The following is a 20,028-nucleotide window of genomic DNA, read 5'->3' as shown; positions in this document are numbered from 1 at the left end:
GCAATAATTTGAAACAAATCGCTGTACAAATGATTTAAGATCGTTTTGTCAAAACAATTATTTTAAAAGTGAAGGCAAACACAACCACGCGGTCTTGGTCAATCCATTTTGGTGCTTTTTAAATTCTAGTTTCCACTTGTGACAATTATAACTTAGCTGACCTCAAAAAAAGAAGATCCTATTGCTGCCCAACCTGATTTTAATCGAAATTATAGAATTTGACTAAATATTCAACTTTAGGCAAATTTGATAGAGACATGTGCGTGAAATAAAATGCAGCTGCATTTGACATTAATTCACATGCTTGATCCGAGTAACGCTTTTTAAGTTCATTTAGCATTCTGTCAAAGGATAAAGAAAAATCTCTTCTTAACTTTTCTGTAATGGATTCAGATTCACTCCACGGCAGACTGTTGCAACCTATCAATAATATCGGACCATCTCGGAAATGGCTTGGTGGGTAGCGGCATCGCTTAGCCGGTGTGGTGGTTTCATTGGTAATTTGATTTCGATCCGCACACAGCGATGAGTTGAAAACCAATTTGTTAAAATCTTCCTCTGAACGCAGTGAGTCAAATGCTCTTGTCAAGTCGTTGATAGCAGCAACCCCAGTGGTGAGATCCATTTCTTCACTTTTTAAATAATCTGAAGCCTGTTTATTTAACGAAAATCATTTATGAGGAATAAGACTAGCAGTAACAAATTCAGTTTGCTTGATGCGGAACAACAAACCATTAGCTACACTATTAGTTACCTTTGTTTGACATTTGTTGGAACATTGACAGCAGTGCTGGATATAGGCTACATTAATAACAACATCCAGATCATCTAAACCTGCAGACCATCTAGTAGCCTATCAGATAACGAGTGCAATGCAATTTTTCCAGACATGATTCCCTCTTTTTTCAAATGCTCTTTATAGCCTACGGTACTGTACAAAAAATGTCTCTTGGGAGAACAGTCCATAAAGTGGTAGATGTTACCAATTGTTTCAAAAATTGTTTTGACTGTCGCTACGTTTTCAACACTGTGCTCAAGCACAAGATTTAATCGTTGTGCAAAACAATGAAAATATACCGACAGTTTGGCACCCGCTGCAACTAGGTGTTGCTGTGCGCCTTCAATCCTTGCCTGACATGTTGGTGGCCCCATCAAAACCTTTGTCTATTAGGTCTTGCAAAGCTTGTGTCTCAGCTGTGATAAAAGCCATCACCTCAAATTGGTAAAATTAGACTACAATCAATCAATACAACAGAGCGATAACAATGAAGATTCTTCATTTCTTCTTATGTCAATGCTGCAAAAGTAATTCATATGTAAGAAGTTGAAATTAATTTATGACGAAGTCACTAGGCCCCCCTAACCCCCTGCATACACCTCCCAAGTTTTCTCATCGGATCTCGACGAATTACAAAATTGACCCTAAATAGGAGTGGGGTGGACATGTCCACCCCAGTCCACCCCGTGGCGCCGCTACTGGTCTCTACGTCGAGCTTTAAACTGGTCCAATGTTAGGCCTAGCCTATGCCTTGAAAGGAGTAGTTTTTTGTAGGACAACTTCATCAAACGAATACTTTCCTTCTTGAATAGCTTTTTTTATTTGAAGTAGAGAATTAACAGTCTATTTGACATGACGATTAGCTACTACGAAGTTGATATTCCCAGTCTTGAGAGTTTCTGACAAAAGTGATAATTGCCGAAGACAATCTTTTAAAAGCGCCAGATCTTCTACGAATTCCTTGGTGGTCATTTTGATGGGACCTAATCAGGGAAAACGGCGATTGCTATCAACTTATGTTCGTGTTTTTTTTTCCAGTTCTGTTGTGAGAAAGCTGTTAAAGTGTTACTTGTTCAGTCGAGAAGTTGTTGTTCAGCCAGAAAAGCTGAAAAATGGAAGCTTGAACAAGCCCTCCCTGAGCCCCCCCTACATCAAGCCTTTTTGTATTTCGGGGGGCTGAGCCCCCACAGGAATGCAACCCTGCTGCTAATAGTTGGCACCAGAGATGATCGGAGTCTGGATTTTTAGGTTCCGCATCCGCTCCGAGCTAAACTCACTCCGCATCCAATTTTTTGAGCAAAATTTATTTCTACAATCTACATCCTGGTGGTTGCGGTAAAATGTATCTGCATCCAGTGCTTATCAATATATTGGAGAATCACATTTTTTTGGTTATAGGTGAATTATTGTTCGTAAACAGTAAGTTGTTCGTAAAACAATTGTTCGTAAAATTAATTCCTTGTAAAACAATTCTTCGTAAAGCAATTCTTCATATAGCCTACAGTAGGCCTACATCAATTCTTCGTAGGCTATAGGTGAATTGTTCGTAAACAGGTGATAGGTCAATTGTTCGTGAACAATTTTTCGCAACAGCAAGGTTTGTCTTGCAATTTCCAATGAAGGTGCACAATGCAAATTTTCCTGAATAACCAAGTTACGACGACATAAACAAATAAGCACAATGAAAAAGCGCATTTTTTGTTATTTATTGGAATACAACAATTGTCTGTGTTTAGCAATTCTTTACTTGCACTATCAATACTAAGTTACTTTAAGTAACTTCGTACAAATTGTCCACGAGCCAAGTTTAGTATGAAGTATTGTGTGCAATTCCACGCAAGTAATCACAAATTTCATCATCTTGAAAGTCTTGACGCCAAGTTTGGACGACTCTAGTTAGTCTTTCTGCACTGTCCTAGCTTGTACTTCTTCTTTGGAAGGGGTCCTGCCTGGTCACTGACACCTACTGTTCAATGCGAACCTCATTTAAGTTTTGCTCTCGCTTGATTGCAGATATGAACTTCCAAATATCTGGATGATTTGCAGATACCTGGAACATGAACCCTCTGTGCCATCCTTCAATGCTATTATTAGTTTTGGGAAGGCCACTGAGGACGCCATCATAGCAGTTCCACATTTGAATTGCAAACATTAGAGGACGGCGCCCTTGACGACGATCTGGGTGCCCAACCCAAGTGTCTTCAAAGTAGTCAATTACTGGCTTAGCAACATCTGGTAATACATTCCTATCAATAAAAATGTCAAACTGACTTCATCAATAGGCACAAAGACAAGAGACGACAACATGCGAAGCCTCAGAGCAAACTCTGCACTTGTCTCGTACTGCTCCTTCAGGCCACTTGATTGCGTCTTTCTCCAAATGCGCTGGCACAAATGGAAGAAACAGCCACGGTGAGTTGAAAGTGGGTAGCCTACTCTCTGCTTACTGCATTGACCATGGCCATTTCAAAGTCAGTCATGATTGTCTCTGGAACAGCTACAGCAGGTAACAACTCATTGATCTTTTGCAGCAGATGAATGTATGTATCTCTCCTTTTGTCCCCCAGCAGGGCATACACCAGAGGCACTGAAGCGTTTTCCTTCAGTCCGTGTATTGTGTAAAGCTGTTCAAACAGTGAAGGCACTGTCAGCATATCATAGTGCTTTGAACGGGCAAGGAGCTGCAGATTTCTTTCAGTGGCAAAGAGGATCATACGGTTATCTGCAGGCCCATAATCATAGGCCAAAAATGTTACACCAGCAAACGTTTGCTTGTACTCTACTGGAAGCACAATGTCACGGAGAGAACGTGGGATTGCTGGGCCTGCATTTTCCTTCAATCGCACTTTGGTAGTTTCTTGCCCTTGTGCGTTAAGTGCACTATAATCTTTGTAATAAAGCTGGCCACTATACAAAAGTTTTGGCTTTCCTTTTTCACTGCTCACAAACTCTAATGCCATTCTGAATCAGGGACTCTATAGCCTACTCTGTCTGCTCGTCTACAGTAGGCTACAGCACTTCTTTAAGCACAATTAGCATATCTCTAGCATATAGGCTACCCTAATTAATTGTTCGTAAATAATTGTAACTGTTTTAAAAAAAAAAAACTGTAGCCTATCTTTTATGAACATTTGTTGACAAACAACTAGTATTACGGTCAATTGCATGCCCGAAGAAATGCCTTTATACGAAGAATAATTTTACGAACAACTGTTTACGAAGAAAACGTCGGACACCCATTTTTTTAACACTAAACTTCGCCTTCGCACCCGCTCCGGTTTTCGGGTGAAAATTCAGGCTCCGGCACTGGTTGAAAACAGCAGAACTCCGACTCCTGCTCATCTCTGGTTTCTGGAAATTTCTGACCTCGAATTTGCAACAAAACTTAACAAACAATGCTCAAGGTATCTACTATCCTTCATCTTTTGCACAATCCGCTTGGAGTTGCTTTACGTACAGACATCTCGTCAGCTGTATTGAAGTTTATTTTTCATATCCGCGCACCAGGCACTAAAACGAAGTAAAATCGAGGTCAAAGTGAAAAAGAGTAAAACGAAGCTTTGAAAATAACCGAATGAAACTCATTTTGCAAAAATCTCATACAAATACATTTTTACCGTTTCGACATCAGAAGAATTCTGAAACAAAACAGAAAAAAGTCAGCAAATTTTCCAAAGCAAAACACAAAAGTCAGTGCAGTACATTTGTTTCCATTTAAAACAATTCGTTGTTTGTTGCTTCTTCTTCTTCGATTCGACCGCTGTTCCAAATGCTCTTTAACCCAAGTGGATCGCTCTGAAAAACAAAAAGGAAACGTCATTGTCGCATTACCACCGAATTGAAGCTTTCTATGTTCCTGAATCCTTTGTGTTATGACGTTGGTGACGGCTTTTGCTTCAGGCGTTGGCGTCGCCAAATAGCATCTGTAGTTGAAGCCAAACACTGCCGTCCAAGATGAGCATAACATCACTTTTGTGAATACAAAATTATGCAAGTGAAATCAAAACTTTCCTAATTGGAAACTTGGTGGTCTGATTCGATTACAGAAAACATTCATTATATTTTTCCTTTCTCACATTTGAAAATTTTCATACTCAAACGGAGTATGGGCCGTCAGTCATAAAATGATGCCAGTATTTTTGGATTTGTAGCCTACTATTTTTTAACATCCAAGGTATCAAAAATAATCTGTGTTATTGAATTCTTTCAAATTGGCTGATTATTGTAAACGAAGCCATGTACAGATTGGCATAACCAGTGGCGTAGCCAGGGGGGGGGGGGGGGGGGGGTTGGGGGTTACAACCCCCCTTTAGCACGCATGTGACGTCACGATATTGAGAATGATGCTTTCAGTCTCTAAAACAAAGTTTGCCTAATTTTAAACAAAACTGCATTAAAAGAGTGAGTTTTGCCAATACCAAACATTCAAATAACTCAGCCCAGAATTGTCAAGAAGAAAACATAGAAACTTAGCTTTATTTCCGAAAAATGCCCAAGAAAACATGATCTTATCCTTTTGCCATGCCACCGGACAGCACCATTTTACAGGAATATTTATACCCACATTTTTGTTGAAAATGCTCTCAGAATGCACCAAATTCAAAGTAATTTTTCAAAATTTTCTGGGGGAGGCCCCCCCAGATCCTCCCGCCGCTGGGTGTCGCCTTTGGCAAATACGCAGTCGGGCTTCGCCCGCCGGCCGTCAAAACCCCCCCTTTTACAATTCCTGGCTACGCTACTGGGCATAACGTTGTTTTACGTTGCTTCAATGCTAAGAGGCTTTGCTCGCTTGTGAATGTATTTTTTGTGCCAGATCTGTTGCATCATGTATTACTTAGCATCTACGTTAACGAACGTCTTACCGATGTCGCTATAACGTTTTTATTTCGACATCAGAAAAACACTGTTTTCTAATAATATTGTGACTTTAAATAGCACAACATTGCATTATTTGTTGATTCAGCATGAATAGCTCAGCTATGCGCGATCATTTCAATACAATTATAAAACTAACATAAATATGATTTTCTTTTCTATTCATAGCTTGTCTAATTTGATAATCAGCCGTGCATCTCATATAAAATTTCGTATACCGCAATGTATGATACTCTGATGTCTACCCTTTAGTACAACTTTTTACTTATCTTTTCGTATTCGTAGTCACGGTTATTTTCCCCAGAGAAAAACCGCGACCTGACGGACAATGAGCGCTTCGACGAGACAATTGCGCGTTTTTCCAACCATAGAACAACTCAAGCAGCTTGGTGGTGGTATGTGAGCAGACAATTTACGTGGAATAATCTGAGTGTGGATCGGGTGTTGAACATTACACAACACCGCTATACAATCTTACAATGAGGCCTGAAAAGGATTGGCATATTGGCTTTTTAATGCGTTTGGCAGACTATTGGCGTTTTTTTAGTTTAAAAAAGTTATTGGCATTTTAGTTATTGGCATTCTAAATAGTTTAAAAACTCTGATCAATTTGCAGTAGCCTATTTACAAAGCATCAGAATTGAAAAGACAACTTTTTTCGAATCCTGACGATGCTTTTCATAATCTTGCATTTTAGACTGATTTTGTTAACCGAAATCAACCCGAGGGCCGCAATACACAAGAAGTCAATAAACAAAATAACACAGTTAAAACGCAATAAAAAGGTAGCACGAACATACCAAGAACGTTAGATCGCAAGAAAAAGTAGTAAGAACAAGGAGATGGAAAACATTGTTCAAAACTAAACCTTGAAGAAGTGACTTCAGCAAATACCAAGGTTACTTGTGATGCAACAATACGAGTTTCACGCAGCAATAAAATGGCGCGACAGTGGTGCTAAAAAGTCGTGTGAAGTTCGACGAGCATTTTCAGATTTTTTGAGCAATTTAAGAGTGCATTTTATCTTCCTAAATCTATAGACAAAATTTGTACTGTAATTGTTAATTATTTTAAAGTTTAAAAATGTTGACCAAAATTCCTCGCGTGTCGCATGCGGCCCGCTTGTTCGAGGCCCTTGAACTAGATGCTTATAAGCTCTGCCAGTTATTCCGTTCAGTGCTTGTAATAAGCAGACCTTAATTTATGCGTATTTATATTCTAAATGTTTTATGTAGTTGTCTAAAGTTTTAAGTTGGTTGAAGCCTTGTATTTAATGGTAAAATAATGTTCGTTATCCGATATTCACAACAATAAACAATGGTGCATTCTATCACGCTCTGATCATGATGACGATGATGCGCATAACACAACAACGCAGGAAGTCGTCAGATACCAAGGCGATCTCTATAACAGGCCTGGAAACCACGCGCCCCCAGTCGAAAACTGGAGGTGGATGGTATAAATACACATTTCCTCAAAAAGACTACATATTTTTGGAGTCAAGATGTTTTCTGCTAAGTATGGGTCAACAGCAACTATTTGGGAGTGATGCAGGTTGTTTTAGACATCACAATGATATCATAGAAGATTATAATATTTTGTTTAATTGATGCATTTATACAATATATACCTTGTAAATGAATGTGCATTGCTTGTTGGCAGCACAAGAAAAACAGAGAATAACACAAAACCTTGAAACTACTGTAACTCAGCTTATTGCATTCCACATAGAACAGGAACAACCAAATTTTTCAGTACACAAGCACCTATTAGCTAATACAACAAACTTCGCACCTCAAACATCCAACATAATATAACATTGCTTAATGCTTATTAACACATGTACTTGATATGCAGCTTCTGCCTTTTTAGGCCAAACTTGTACATTTGACATACATTTCTCAAGGGAATCACTTAAATACAGTAGGTTGTGACAATATTGTTTAATATTTATACATGTTGGCCTTGTTAGGTGTGATTGAGCAGCGATTTATGATATGCATTCAATTGGGTCCACAGACTCCACACATATTAGGGGGTTGCTGTGTTACCAAATACGAGGCCAACATTAGAAGTTATGTGTTTTTAGAATCACAAGTTTTCAGTATGAACAGTTTGTTAGTAGCGCACTGTATATTATGATTACTGCAACTTTAACAGTTTCTGAGATGGTTCTTTGCATGACAATAGAGTCATTGATTTGCAAACTTATTGAGCAAAGTATTGGACAAAGTAGTACAATGTAATGAAGTCATATCAAATTCATAAAAATCACTTACATATATACTGAAAAATTGTGCTAGGTGACTTTTGGCAAACATTTAATTTTTACTAATAATATAATAATAATAATAATGTTAGTTTTTATATAGCGCTGTATCCAACGCAGAATGCGTTGCTCCTCAGCGCTTTACAAAGCAGACAGTTTACAACCTAAAATAAGCTATAGCAAAAACCACACTACTGACAATCTAACATGTTGCATCGTTTGGTACATTTAATCCTCCCCGATTCAAGTAGGCCTACTGGGTATAAGAGCCAAATTTTTTATAGTAAAAGAAAGTGTCGTCACTACAAATTTCCTCTTTCATTGTAACATATCCATTAATATTATCCTATACTTGGCTTAATCAATCATCAATCATTTTATTTTTTGTCATTAACGCATCCGAGACGAAAAAGATACTATAATTCTACAAAAATCGATATAAACCTACCAGCACGTTAATGAACGGGAAAAGGTGGCAAAACCTTGAAAGGTTTAAAACGTGCCTGAATGAAAAATTATGTAGTAGGCTATATATCAGTAGTTAGCACGGCCACAAATTTCTTTTCTATACTTGGCAATCCCTCAAACACTTCCACTTCTGATAAAACCATTCTGTATGAGCATAGATTGCAAACATGCCCTGCTGGTGCACACTGCACACACAGAAGAAATGTCAATTCCCTGATGCAAAGCAAGCTTGGTCTTGCTTATTGACAGTTTTCGGAGACCTGTTGAACATTTATAAAATATGTTCCCCCACTACCTTGCCAAATAATTCTTCAAGAGGATCTGTTGAAAACTCACTGAACATAACTCATGATCTGCTGATAAAAGACTTCGAGCAAGATCAACTAAACCTAAGCAGGTATGATGAAAAGCTGAGCTTGTTAAACTGGACGACTGTTGTACTTGTTTTCTTTGAACTCTACCCATACATTCAACTGAATTAGCCAACTAACTGTGTCAAAATCTTCAGCTGAATGTCATTGTCAGATCTTACAACATCTCTGACTGGATCCTTAAAGCACAAATTAGCTCCTAACCCTTTCACATTGACAATCTTCCAAAACTGAAGAAACATTCTTATGAACTTATTTTTGTGTTTTGTCAACTAAGGTTTGTTTGAAATTGTTTCAAAATGTTTGAAAAAATACCTATTGACTTGGTTTCGATCATAGATTGTATCACCAATATGTGAACAGCACTGCTCAAGTTTATCGATAATAATGATGATTTGATCGTATTGAAAGTCTGCTGTTAAACGATGAACTGGTATCATTTTTAATAAGAATTCAGAACTGCCAAAAAATACTTAACCATAACTACTAGAACAGTCGTTGCTAATTGTTTAGAATTATATTGTGCTTTCCAAAAAATGTTTCTTCCGTGGTAAGACATACTAGGCTTGACATAGGCCTATATTTCGTTTATCAAAAGAAATGCCGTATAATACTTGTTTCTGGCGACTCCGCAATGTATCTAAAATAGTTTTTAAGTTAAAACCTTGCATATTATTAACTTTTGATGCAATTCTAGTAAGAGCGCTCTCTCTCTCTTCACTATCCTTGGGTAAGTGATACATTAAAATTTGTTTATTTCCATCGTAACCAGATATGCATCCAGTAACACAACATTTTCTGCCCATTATCACATTAGGGCTAGCGGTGTCTCTAAACTACAAAACATATATGCAATGTTACTTTCACAAGCACACAATTTAGACTAATTAGCTTGGATTCAATTTTAACTCATGTACTAAACATATCTAACACACTAGCCTGCTGGTGGCCTCTGCAGCTTTGCTGCCAGGCTAATCTAGTTTCACACATAAACACCTCAAATTCTCTGAAAAAACTGCAGTGCTTAGTTTAAATTTATTGTTATTAAGCATATTTAGCTCCATGAATAACAATGCACTCGCAAAAATCAAAAGCACCTTGTGTGATGGCTAAAAACCTCGCTTGAACCATCCGCCTCCAGTTTTCGACTGGAGGCGCGCGGTGTCCAGGCCTGTTATAGAGATCGCCTTGTCAGATACAGATGAATCCTATTGGATGGTGAGCGAAAAGCAAACTTCTCCAACCTACCTCTGCTGTGTTTCTATCCTCATCCATTGTAACTGCATTGCTCACCGACCAGATAGCGTGAGTGCTGCGAGACACTGGGGAAGAACTGTTGCCCCAAATTGGGGATTCACTCGACGGGCGGCTGGTCTTGGGGCTAGTTGGGGAGCTCGGGGGAGGAAGATTCAAGTTGAGTACGTTGTCCTGCAAAGGCCATCTTGAAGGGGAACCGCTAAAATTCGGGGGAGTGTAAGACTGCCACTGGGGGTGGCCCAACACAGGCGTGGTGGGAATGCTAGCCTGACTCCTAGTTGAGTAAGGTAGAAGACCTGCAAAAATAAGTTTATGATTGAGCACATCACATGCTAAAACACGCTATTAGCCAGAAAACTTAAAAATCTGACGGCTATTGCTATGTCAGGTACTGCATTTGTTAGCATAACTTTTTACTGGTCGATCCCGATGTTTCGAAATGAAAGCCAAGCTTCTTTGAAGCAAATGGAAAAAGAGAACTTTTTATCACAAGCTGCAAAATCTATTAAAATCTACTTTATCGTTCCTTCAATGTAGTAACAGACTGAAGATTTTTCTACCCACTTTTCTACGGTGAAATCGGAACTTCTACTTTTTACTTATATTTGACCAACGGTGATAGAAGAGCAAAGCCTGCATGGTGCGAACATAATCTCCCAAGTTAATCTACTTCTCACCTTCGGTGATGCTGAAAGAGTTCTGCCCAAAGTTGTTCCATGCCGGTAGGTTGCTGGTTGTGTTTGACAAAGAGGGGCTTTGCTGACTGCTTCTTGTACCTGAGAACAAAAAAAGTATAGTAACTTCAGCTTCTACTGATCGTTTATCGCTTTGATGGGAAAGCCGCTGAAATGAGAAGGCAGCTGTTTTCACATCGTGATCAGGGAATCTTGAGCAAGGTCTGCAAAACAAAACTACGCAAATGAACCCTCTGACTAACCTACAACCGTGAGGAAATATGAACATCTCACCAGTGGATGCGAACACGGAGAAGGTGTTGTCGGCGTCATTGTTGCTGTGTCTGCGGTTGTTCGGAGACGAGTTGTCAACTTCAAAAGGTTTTGGCGTGCTCTCGCTACCAAATATCTCATCCGGGACACTGAGGGCTTTCACCAAGTTTTGGTTCCTGGGGGGGAGTGGAGGACTGGACTTGGCTGCATGCAACACATAAAGTTAAAGAATGCAGTATTTTCCAGACAGCAAAATCAGTCATTTTTTCTTCTACAGACGTTGAATCAATGTAAAACTGACGGATTTTGCTCTTTAAGTTCTCATAATCACAAGGTTTAAGAATTGAAGGATTGATTGAATCTTTATCCTTGGACTGAAAAAGCTTCTTTGAGAGCTTAACCCTGGCGGTTTCGCATACTTGAACTTTGGCTTGGAACATACAGAGGCTTTGAACCACTGACGCAGGACCGATCACCGAGATTGACAGCAGAGCAGATACTTTATCGAGGTGTGATTAGTCTCCAGCTTTTGCTATGTTTTCGTTTTTATTGTGTTGAAAACCCTGTGACACAACAAAGCCAAATGATCTCGTGAAGTCGCAACTTTTACAAGCAGACGCTTTCTACAAACTACGTTTCACCTTGCTATTAAAGATTCTACGCAGTTGCTTAAAGATACAAAGCTAATAAACGGGATTCAAAATTTAAATAAGAAAAATCTGTATCAATATTTCACATACCTGGCGGTTTCCTGTTCATTCCTTCATTCGAACTGGTCAGCACGTTGGAGTATGAAGAACTTTTGCTTGCTCCCAGTTTCTTAGTTCGTTGGGCTTTCGATCTTAGTTTGCCGTCCATTTGCCGAGTCTGTTCGGACATAGCCCGCATCACTTCGTCCACATCTGAAATATCACAGGAATATTAACTATCATGTTTTGAGGACGTGATCATCATGCCGCAAGAGTACGAAGGTCTCCGCGGGTTCAGAAGCTGACACTTTCCAAAACTTAATCAGAAAGGATATTTTTTATTTATAAAGAACGTCGTTTCATAAATTATGGGCCAGTGATTTTGGAGTTTTTGTACCTAACAAGTAAAGCATTTAAAATCAACTTATCGAACTGCTGGCATTTCGAAACGGAAAGACGTCCATCTGAAACCAAACGTGTCGTTGCTGCTCAAAACAATTTCTTGCCTTGTTTCGGGGTGTTCCCCTTGGACCAGGTGGGTTCGTCCGTGCTGCTGGTTGTGTCATAATACGTTGGGAGCGTGGCGGCTTTCTGCAAATACTGATAATGATCATACTTGACATCTACATATCAGCAGTAAAGATGCATCGAGGTCATACACGAGATTAACAGCAAATTTGTATAAGAGATTGAGTGTCGCTTTCACCAGTACGGTCGTTGTTTATTTCATAAGTGTAGTGTAGATACAAACGACCTGTGTTAGCCTAATGCCAGCAGCATCAGGCTAAAACAGGTCGTTTGCATCTATTCTACACTTGTGAAATAAAATTTGTAATTTAGTGCAGTGGCAATATAAACAAATCAGCTCAAACATCTTCAAAAACATTCAATCTGCATAATAGACTTTCCGCAACAATTGAAGGATGGAAGCACAGGCTTAGCGTCCGTTTTTTGTCAATTTTCTATTACTTCATACATTCCAAACAACTAGGAATAAAACGCAAGGAGTTGGACAAAGATCATGCGACGTCACTATCGAAGCGAGAGACAACTTTGTTGATAGTACATCTGTCCAAATGACAACTTTGTTGTGAATCCTACAAGTTGGGATAGCGACTTATCGGACGCTTGAACGGCAAACCTCACCTTAATGGGTTTCTGCTTGGACGGGGATGCACCTTGGGGCTGAAGTGAAGGCACAGTGGAAGACCGGGCGTGCCTCCGACGTAATCCCTGCTCATTGGTCAACGTGTATGGAAGACTGATGCTAAAAAGTCGTGCGTATTAATGTGGCGTTAAAGTGCGACTAAACGACACAATATATAAGTTCCTTCGCCATGGCTACAATTGTTGAGACTAAAGTGGCTGGGATGAGGCAACTATAGAAAAGTTTCAAAAATAAGATCAACTTAGCAGGGATTCGAACCCAGGATCCAATACAATCGTGAGTTTGATCCTGGTCATGTCCTTTTTCCCAGTCACGTTGAATCAATGGAAAAAAGGAGTTATTTTGCTAGCTGGAATGATGTTCTAATAAATTATGTAGTTGGTAAATTTGACAGTAAACAACAGAAATCGTGACGCTATTTATCCACCTTTGTCCGAGGGGATCCAAGTCGTAGCTGTTCTTATGCTTCGGTGAAGACAACTTTGAAAGGTTATGCTTTTTCTTGGCATCTTTCGTTGACGAGTGGTTGAAAGAAATCTGAAATGATTTCAACATTGAAATTCCACAACAGAGGGTTTGAGAAAATGAAAATCATGCGATGACAACATTACAACTTTGGGAATAAAATAGTTTCACAATCTATAAACTCCAGTTAATTGTTCATGGAACACAAAAATAGTTTTCATTAAAATAATGCAGTGTACACTGACGACCCCAGCTAACAACTGCCGTTTCTTTTACATAGATGTAACGTCGGCAAACGTCTACATTACAAATACAATAAAAAAAAAAAGATTTTGCCGGCTCAGACTGCCCTTTCGCACCTTCTTATCGGTATCTTCGCATGACTTTTCAGTTGTGGTTGATGAGGAGTCATCGGCGTCATTCGCGTACGACGCCTGAAGTCTGCTCGATTTATTCTTACGCTTACGATTGACAACTGGAAGCGAACACAATTGATGGCGTCAAAATTGTGACAACTTCTGTCAGCAATAGTTTTTATACATTCGATGTTAGTATCTTGGAAGCAAGGTTGCCAGATGTTTTTTAAATTTTACAGCCTAATTGCTTCTGAAAAGTAACCCAATTGTCACAAGTGATAAAACAAGCCCAAAAGTAGCCAACAATATTACTAAATTCGCGTAAAATAAAGTCAAATTGAAAAACTGTTGGTGAAAATGGAATGAAACCAAACAAAAAAAAACGTGACTGTTAAAATTTTTCCGCGACTTCAAACAAAACTAGCTCAATTCTGCGGGAAAACAGCGAAACTGGCAACCCCGCTTGGAAAGAACGTCACAGCGCTGTCCGAAACGAAAGCGGCATGATGCGAAACAACATTTTTCAGCAACGACCAAAAACAGTTTGAAACCAAGTTTCTTTAAATTTAAAAAAAGATTTCGAAATGTTTCTATTTCATACTAAGCCTAAATGATACGTACAGGCAGGCAACGGTAATGAAGAACATGGCTCAAGGCCAACTGTGTTGAATTGAAGTGTGCTTTCTCGCTTTATTTTCATTCTGTTATTTTGGAAATTAACAGAACAAAATTTTCAACAGAACATTAATTAGAACAGGTCACAATTGTCATCAGCCTTCAGGCTTTCCTCATTAAAGCCTACAACCACTTTTCTTAACGCCGAAACCAAAAGCGGCCACTTACCACCCGGTTTATTCAAGTTAACTTTGCTGCCATCACTTTCATTGGGTGCGCTGCTTGTCAGGCTGCCTCGGCTGCTTGAACTTTCTACACTTGACACACTCAAACTGTCCGTAGATGCTTTTGACTCATCGGATATTTTTTCCATGACTTTGTTAAGAGCTGAAGCTTCTTGAGACCAAGTCGGTTCTATAGAGTCTCCGTTTGGTAATTTGCTGTGATTTTCGTGCTTTACGGTGTTTTGCGGGCGCCAGGAACTAGTATGAACCGGTTTAGACTTTCTAGATAGTTTATGTTTGGACTTTGTGGAAATGGGGCTTGCAACTGACTGGTTGCTGTGAAGCGAAGTGTTTGTTATTTCGGAAACAGATCTGACCACATTTTCTGGATCCTCTTCAGAGGAAGAAGATTTTCGTACTTGACCTTTCCGAGGAGATTTCTTTAGGAATTGGAGCAAGTCAAAAGACAAAACATTGTTCAATAAATTTCGAATTTTTTTCATAATTTTTTGAGAGTTTGAATGTGAATTGTGATTTCGATGTAACCTGAAAAATACACAAGGTAATCACCACTAAAAACATATATATTTTCTATAATTAAAAAAATGTGTTTTATCTTAGACATAAAACCTTTAAGTAACATAATCTTGCAGGTGTCTTTCAAGTATACTTTCTTAAAATTGTCAAAACATAACTTTTCAATGAATCTTGCCAACCGCAATAGATCCTCACAGGACGTAGCTTACTGACAAGAGCCCACCTTTTCACCGCTGGTTCAGGTGCATCGATGGGATTTTGGTTGTAATTGGCAGCTACTTCTTGGAGATTGAACGGGGCGCCCTGAATTCGCGTTTTATCTTTTTTGGCTGACTCCATTGCTAGCCTGCATTCCGACTCGTAGATCCTTCTATGCGGCTCAATAAAATTGTCGGCCTGCATCAATAAAGTGGCATTTATTATTTTAGACTTGTTTGAAAATTTCAGATAGCGTCAACAATACCTCTGCGCGAATATGAAATTCTGCGAATGCTCCCGGAAATCCCCCGAAGAAAGCTCTCTGAAGACTGCCTAGCCTATATTTTCTGAATATTTGCTGCTTTCAAAGTGTACTTTTCTCTTTTGTAACTGTGGAGATACGGGGCTCGCTTGACTTGGAAAGAGGCATTGTTGTCAGCAACTTTATGAACTTTGCAGTGTAAGTTGGCCTGCCATACCACTCCAAAAAAAACTATCATAGCCAAGTGGTGAGAGACACTGCACGACGATTCGACACCCCTCCAGAACACTTGGCTGTATCTATGGCTAGATACTTGATGAAATGCCTGAAGGTGGAAAAGAAAATTGGCTTCCGGTCCACTTGGTTTCAATCAACAACCAACGAGCGCAAGTAAAACGCAGAAGTGAACGAAAGGTTCCAGTTTGTGGCTTTCATCCTCTGATCCAACATTAAGATCATTTCGTTAGTCATCGAAGCCATGTGCTCTACTACCCACTACTTCTCTACAAAAATTTACCTTTAATATAATTACCGCTCACCTAAACACTTTAATAGCCTGTGTCACCCTTATTGGGATCATCAGAAAGTTTTAATTCAAATATAACAATAATATCGCCATATTTGGCATTGAGAAGATTTTTGTATTAATTGTTTAACATGCACCTCCATGTAGGCAAACATGACGATTCCAAGGAAAGTAGTGATCACAATGAGCGTGAAGCTGGCATGGATGTGCCATTCCCAGGGGGGTCTGGGAACGGACGCCTGACAGACCGGAAGTAGGTGATACGGTAAAGTCACGTTCAGGTTAAAGGTCAGATTATTGTTTTGTGAAGTTCTCAATCGCAAACGGTGAAGAATTTGCGAACTCGTGAAGTCAGGAGTAAATCTGAAAAATATGTTTGAATGCTCAATTCTTAAGCAAGCGGAAGTTGTGCGAGTGATATTAATTTGCGATGGTTTAACACCAAACGATGCTTTGTAGTGATGCATGAAAAGGCATATACAACATGAAGGGTTAGAAATTGAAATACGTGTCATAAAAGATTCATAATAATGAAGCAACACCATTTCAGTTCTGACTTTCCCATCATCATGTATATTATAACTAGGGCCATTTTTGTTTTGACCTAAAAAAGATTTTTTTTTTACTTTATTTTTATCAAATTTTGACTTTTATTTTGACCTAACGAAATTGCTTATTTGTAGACGGCACAGTGCTTCCTTGAATTGATACGAGTTACCCAAAGGTAATATTGTGTTGAAAAGTCAAGGTGTTTTATGGATTATAAAGTGTGTCGTGTTTTTTGGCGATAGGAAAATCTCGACAAATCTGTCAAAGTTTTGCTGAAGACGATTTAGCTTGCTTAGACATTTTTATATTACAGAATATCAGTACGCTATTCCAAAAATCCAAACTGTTGATCTTCGAAAAGACCACGTTTGTGAAGAGGGGGTGTTTTATAAAAATTATTTAAATATGTAACAATAAATAAGCAATGGAGAGTTTGCGATAAAAGTAACTGCTGATCCGTGGTCATATTTCCTGCTTTTATGGGTTAATATGGTTTAAATCTGTCGCAGTTCCTGATTTACAATGCTTCCACGAAAATTTTGACAAAAATTACTCTCAAGACACACGAAAGTTTGTCAAAAGCCATAATTTGACAAATTTTGACTTTCTTAAAAATTTTGACTTTATTGTCAATTTTGACTTTATTTTGACCTATAAACTTCTTAGAAACATTCCCCTAGGTGCTGAAAACAACTTTATTCTTTGATTCGTGGATAGACGAGGTCCTTAAAAAATTTTGACTTTATTAATTTTTGCGGGCCCTAATTATAGCTTACGCAATGATGATTTCCTTAGTTTCGTTGGGCTGGAGGAGGAAACGTTCGCATCCGAGGATCCTGAAACCAAATCCTTCGCAAGGGAAGTTGTCGATCATCATGTGGCGAACCTCTAGTTCCAGAGATCCCAGGTTCTTTGCGACGAACGACTTCCGGACGGTGAACGAAGGTGAAGACTTGTCCTTACGCTTTTCCACTGTACAAGAAGTAACGAACAAGGTTTAACCTTCCTTTCAACAGATGAGATTGCACTCTTTTCGGCCTCAACTAACCCACCATGGCAATCTTGCAGCAGCTTCTCAGTGAGCTTGAAGCGCAGGGATTCATTGAGCCGACCAGATAACTTTCCGCCTAACTTCAATCGCTCCTCCACTCCTTTGCCCTTCACCACCAGATGCTCCACGATCGTCAAGTTGTTTCTGTGGTAAAAAAGAGGTTTAGACCATCCGATATACAAAGTCATCATGAGACAATGAGCCTGGCAACCTACATTAAGTTAGATGAATTAGTTTAACGTAGGAAAGAATACAAAAAAGATATATTGACACTAGGAATCGAGGCTACAAAGCGTGTACTACTTCTACACCAAGAAGCATTCCATCACAAATTAGGTTAGTTTACAATCAATATTGACAAGTTTATACCAAGATGCATTACAAAGTCAGAACTGAGTAGCTAGGTTTGCTTGACCAGTGCTGTGAGGTAAACAAAATGAAAGCGGCAATGAGTTGTATTTATTTCGACACTGACGTTTCACAAAGCGTTTCGATACACATCTTCAGAGAAAATAATATGCAAAATTTCAACTACGACTACTGTAATTCAAACGCGAAGTTACATGAGGAAATAAGCGATTTCGTAGTTAATCTATTTTGAAAAATGCTACTTACTTTCTTGAATTTGATAAAGCTAGTAGAGAGTTTGCTTTTTTGAATCATGGACAAGCAAAACAATGTAACCTCAGCGGTTTTATATTATGTTAAACCCGCTAAGGTTACTTTGTTTCGCTTGTCTATGCTTCTTGAATTTGTACAACTTGTCCCGTTAACCCAAAAGAAAATCTGCTTAACCAAGTAAGTTTAACGATAGTGGAAGTGAGAGAAACCGTTTACGCACAGGGTGGTTGGTTGGTCACCTTATTAGGATCAATGTGGACAATGCCTTAGCTTTCTTCGGATGGAATGTCACATTAATCTTTTGCTTTTGTCCGGGATTCAGGACGAAGTTGACACAAGACCGGTTTATCTTTCCGTTCAATGTGTACTCGAGCCAAACCATCTGGGTAGACTTGTCTTGGGACAACTAAAGATGTAATACAAGATGATTAAGCTTTCATAGTGGCCAACATAACTGACTCACGATGTTTCGACTTACCGCTAGGGGTGTTCAATTTCGATTATTTGAATATTCGAAATTCAATTTATTTTCGATTTCCGAATTTCGATTTCGAATATCACAACTATTCACCACACTGCAAAATGTGATTTTATTGCAAGAAACGCCATGAAAATTCGCTAGAAAACACGAAAAAACGCCATGAAAATTTGCGAAAAAAGAACACAAAATAACGTCTACAGCTCCAGGCCCATGTTGGTGTTTAAAAACACAAGCTGATCGACATGGTCACCCGTCAATCGGGATCTCAGCTTCGTGACGGTCAGGCCAGCTTTTGAAAACGATCGCTCCGCTGGAGCTGAGGTCGCGGGATCACACACACCTTCTCGGCTAGCTTTTTTAGCAGCGGTCAGTGGCGTAGCTAGGGAATGTGCCACCCGGGGCGGATTCAGATTTTGCCGCCCCTTCAAGAAAAAGCATGTGAAAACAGGCTCGGATTTAGGGGGGCCAGAGGGTGCAGGAGCCCCGGACCCCCCGACTTTTAAAGGGCCCCCCTACGTGGAAAAAATGTGATTTTGTGTTTTTTATTTTTCTTTCAGCCTTTGTAGTTTCTGCAAAATGCTTTGCAGTGCTGGATTAATGCTACTGTAGACGTCGAGGGGGTATTTGCACGGGGGCCCCCCGATCTAAAAGTGCCCCGGCCCCCCATTAGGTAAATCCGACCCTATGTGAAAATGAAATGCGTTTTTTTTATCAGATTATAATCAAAATCAAAAATCGTAGTCTGAAAGTGCCTCCCCCAGATGTGCCGCCCGCCCCTCCCGCCCCCCTAGCTACGCCACTGGCAGCGGTAGCTCGCTTTCGTTTGCTTTCCACCAGGAAAGCGGATCAGCTTGCCCAAAAGCAAGCTTCTGCTTCATAAAATAGGAAATCTCGTTTGAGATTGAGCTGATTTCATCATCATCACTGTTGTTGGAGTCTTCCGTCCGGACCCTGCCCATAGAGAAAAGTTCCGTCAGAGTGGTCTGGCGTCTTCGCCTGATGGCGTCGCCTGTGTTGGCTCAACGTCGGGGTTATCGGAATCGGAAGAACTGACACCTCCCGTTGGCTGCACGCGCGTGGAAGACAACGACGTTGCGCACAACTTTCCTCAACGCACGTGTGCAGGACTGGCCGTTGGACCCGCGAGAACGTGTGATAGTCACGTGATCGACGATGCGCATGCGTCGAAGTCTTTTTTCGCTTGCAAAATGCGACAAGACAGATTTCGCGTCACTCGCGTTACTTTCAACCGCGTTCAGCCGAAAGGGCGGCTATAATTTCGAATATGTCCGATACGAAACCGAATTTCGAATGTCAAGTT

The 20,028-nt window shown here is 39.7% G+C and overlaps 1 protein-coding gene across 4 annotated transcripts in view; it reads right to left on the bottom strand.

Annotated features, from left to right (window-relative positions):
• Nucleotides 1-4,245: 4,245 nt before the first annotated feature.
• The window catches only part of LOC145779576 (transmembrane protein 131-like), a 46,896-nt gene continuing 31,113 nt past the window's right edge, over nucleotides 4,246-20,028 (bottom strand). For all 4 annotated transcript variants that reach the window (XM_082591196.1, XM_082591197.1, XM_082591198.1 and 1 more), the window contains 15 exons: nucleotides 18,466-18,632; nucleotides 17,607-17,749; nucleotides 17,331-17,526; nucleotides 16,143-16,368; nucleotides 15,243-15,415; nucleotides 14,487-15,028; nucleotides 13,647-13,762; nucleotides 13,250-13,359; nucleotides 12,801-12,921; nucleotides 12,161-12,245; nucleotides 11,706-11,867; nucleotides 10,987-11,169; nucleotides 10,696-10,794; nucleotides 10,010-10,314; nucleotides 4,246-4,573 (listed from right to left, as the gene is read on the bottom strand). In XM_082591196.1, the coding sequence (XP_082447322.1) occupies nucleotides 4,493-4,573; nucleotides 10,010-10,314; nucleotides 10,696-10,794; nucleotides 10,987-11,169; nucleotides 11,706-11,867; nucleotides 12,161-12,245; nucleotides 12,801-12,921; nucleotides 13,250-13,359; nucleotides 13,647-13,762; nucleotides 14,487-15,028; nucleotides 15,243-15,415; nucleotides 16,143-16,368; nucleotides 17,331-17,526; nucleotides 17,607-17,749; nucleotides 18,466-18,632 (2,709 nt within the window). In that variant the 3' untranslated portion in view covers nucleotides 4,246-4,492. The remainder of the gene's footprint in view (nucleotides 4,574-10,009; nucleotides 10,315-10,695; nucleotides 10,795-10,986; nucleotides 11,170-11,705; nucleotides 11,868-12,160; nucleotides 12,246-12,800; nucleotides 12,922-13,249; nucleotides 13,360-13,646; nucleotides 13,763-14,486; nucleotides 15,029-15,242; nucleotides 15,416-16,142; nucleotides 16,369-17,330; nucleotides 17,527-17,606; nucleotides 17,750-18,465; nucleotides 18,633-20,028) is intronic.

This window comes from Aplidium turbinatum, chromosome 11 (assembly GCF_918807975.1).
Source record: "Aplidium turbinatum chromosome 11, kaAplTurb1.1, whole genome shotgun sequence".
In the NCBI taxonomy this organism is placed as follows: domain Eukaryota; kingdom Metazoa; phylum Chordata; class Ascidiacea; order Aplousobranchia; family Polyclinidae; genus Aplidium; species Aplidium turbinatum.
The sequence above is the reverse complement of the archived record's forward strand: the minus strand, read 5'-3'. Positions and strand labels throughout refer to the sequence as shown.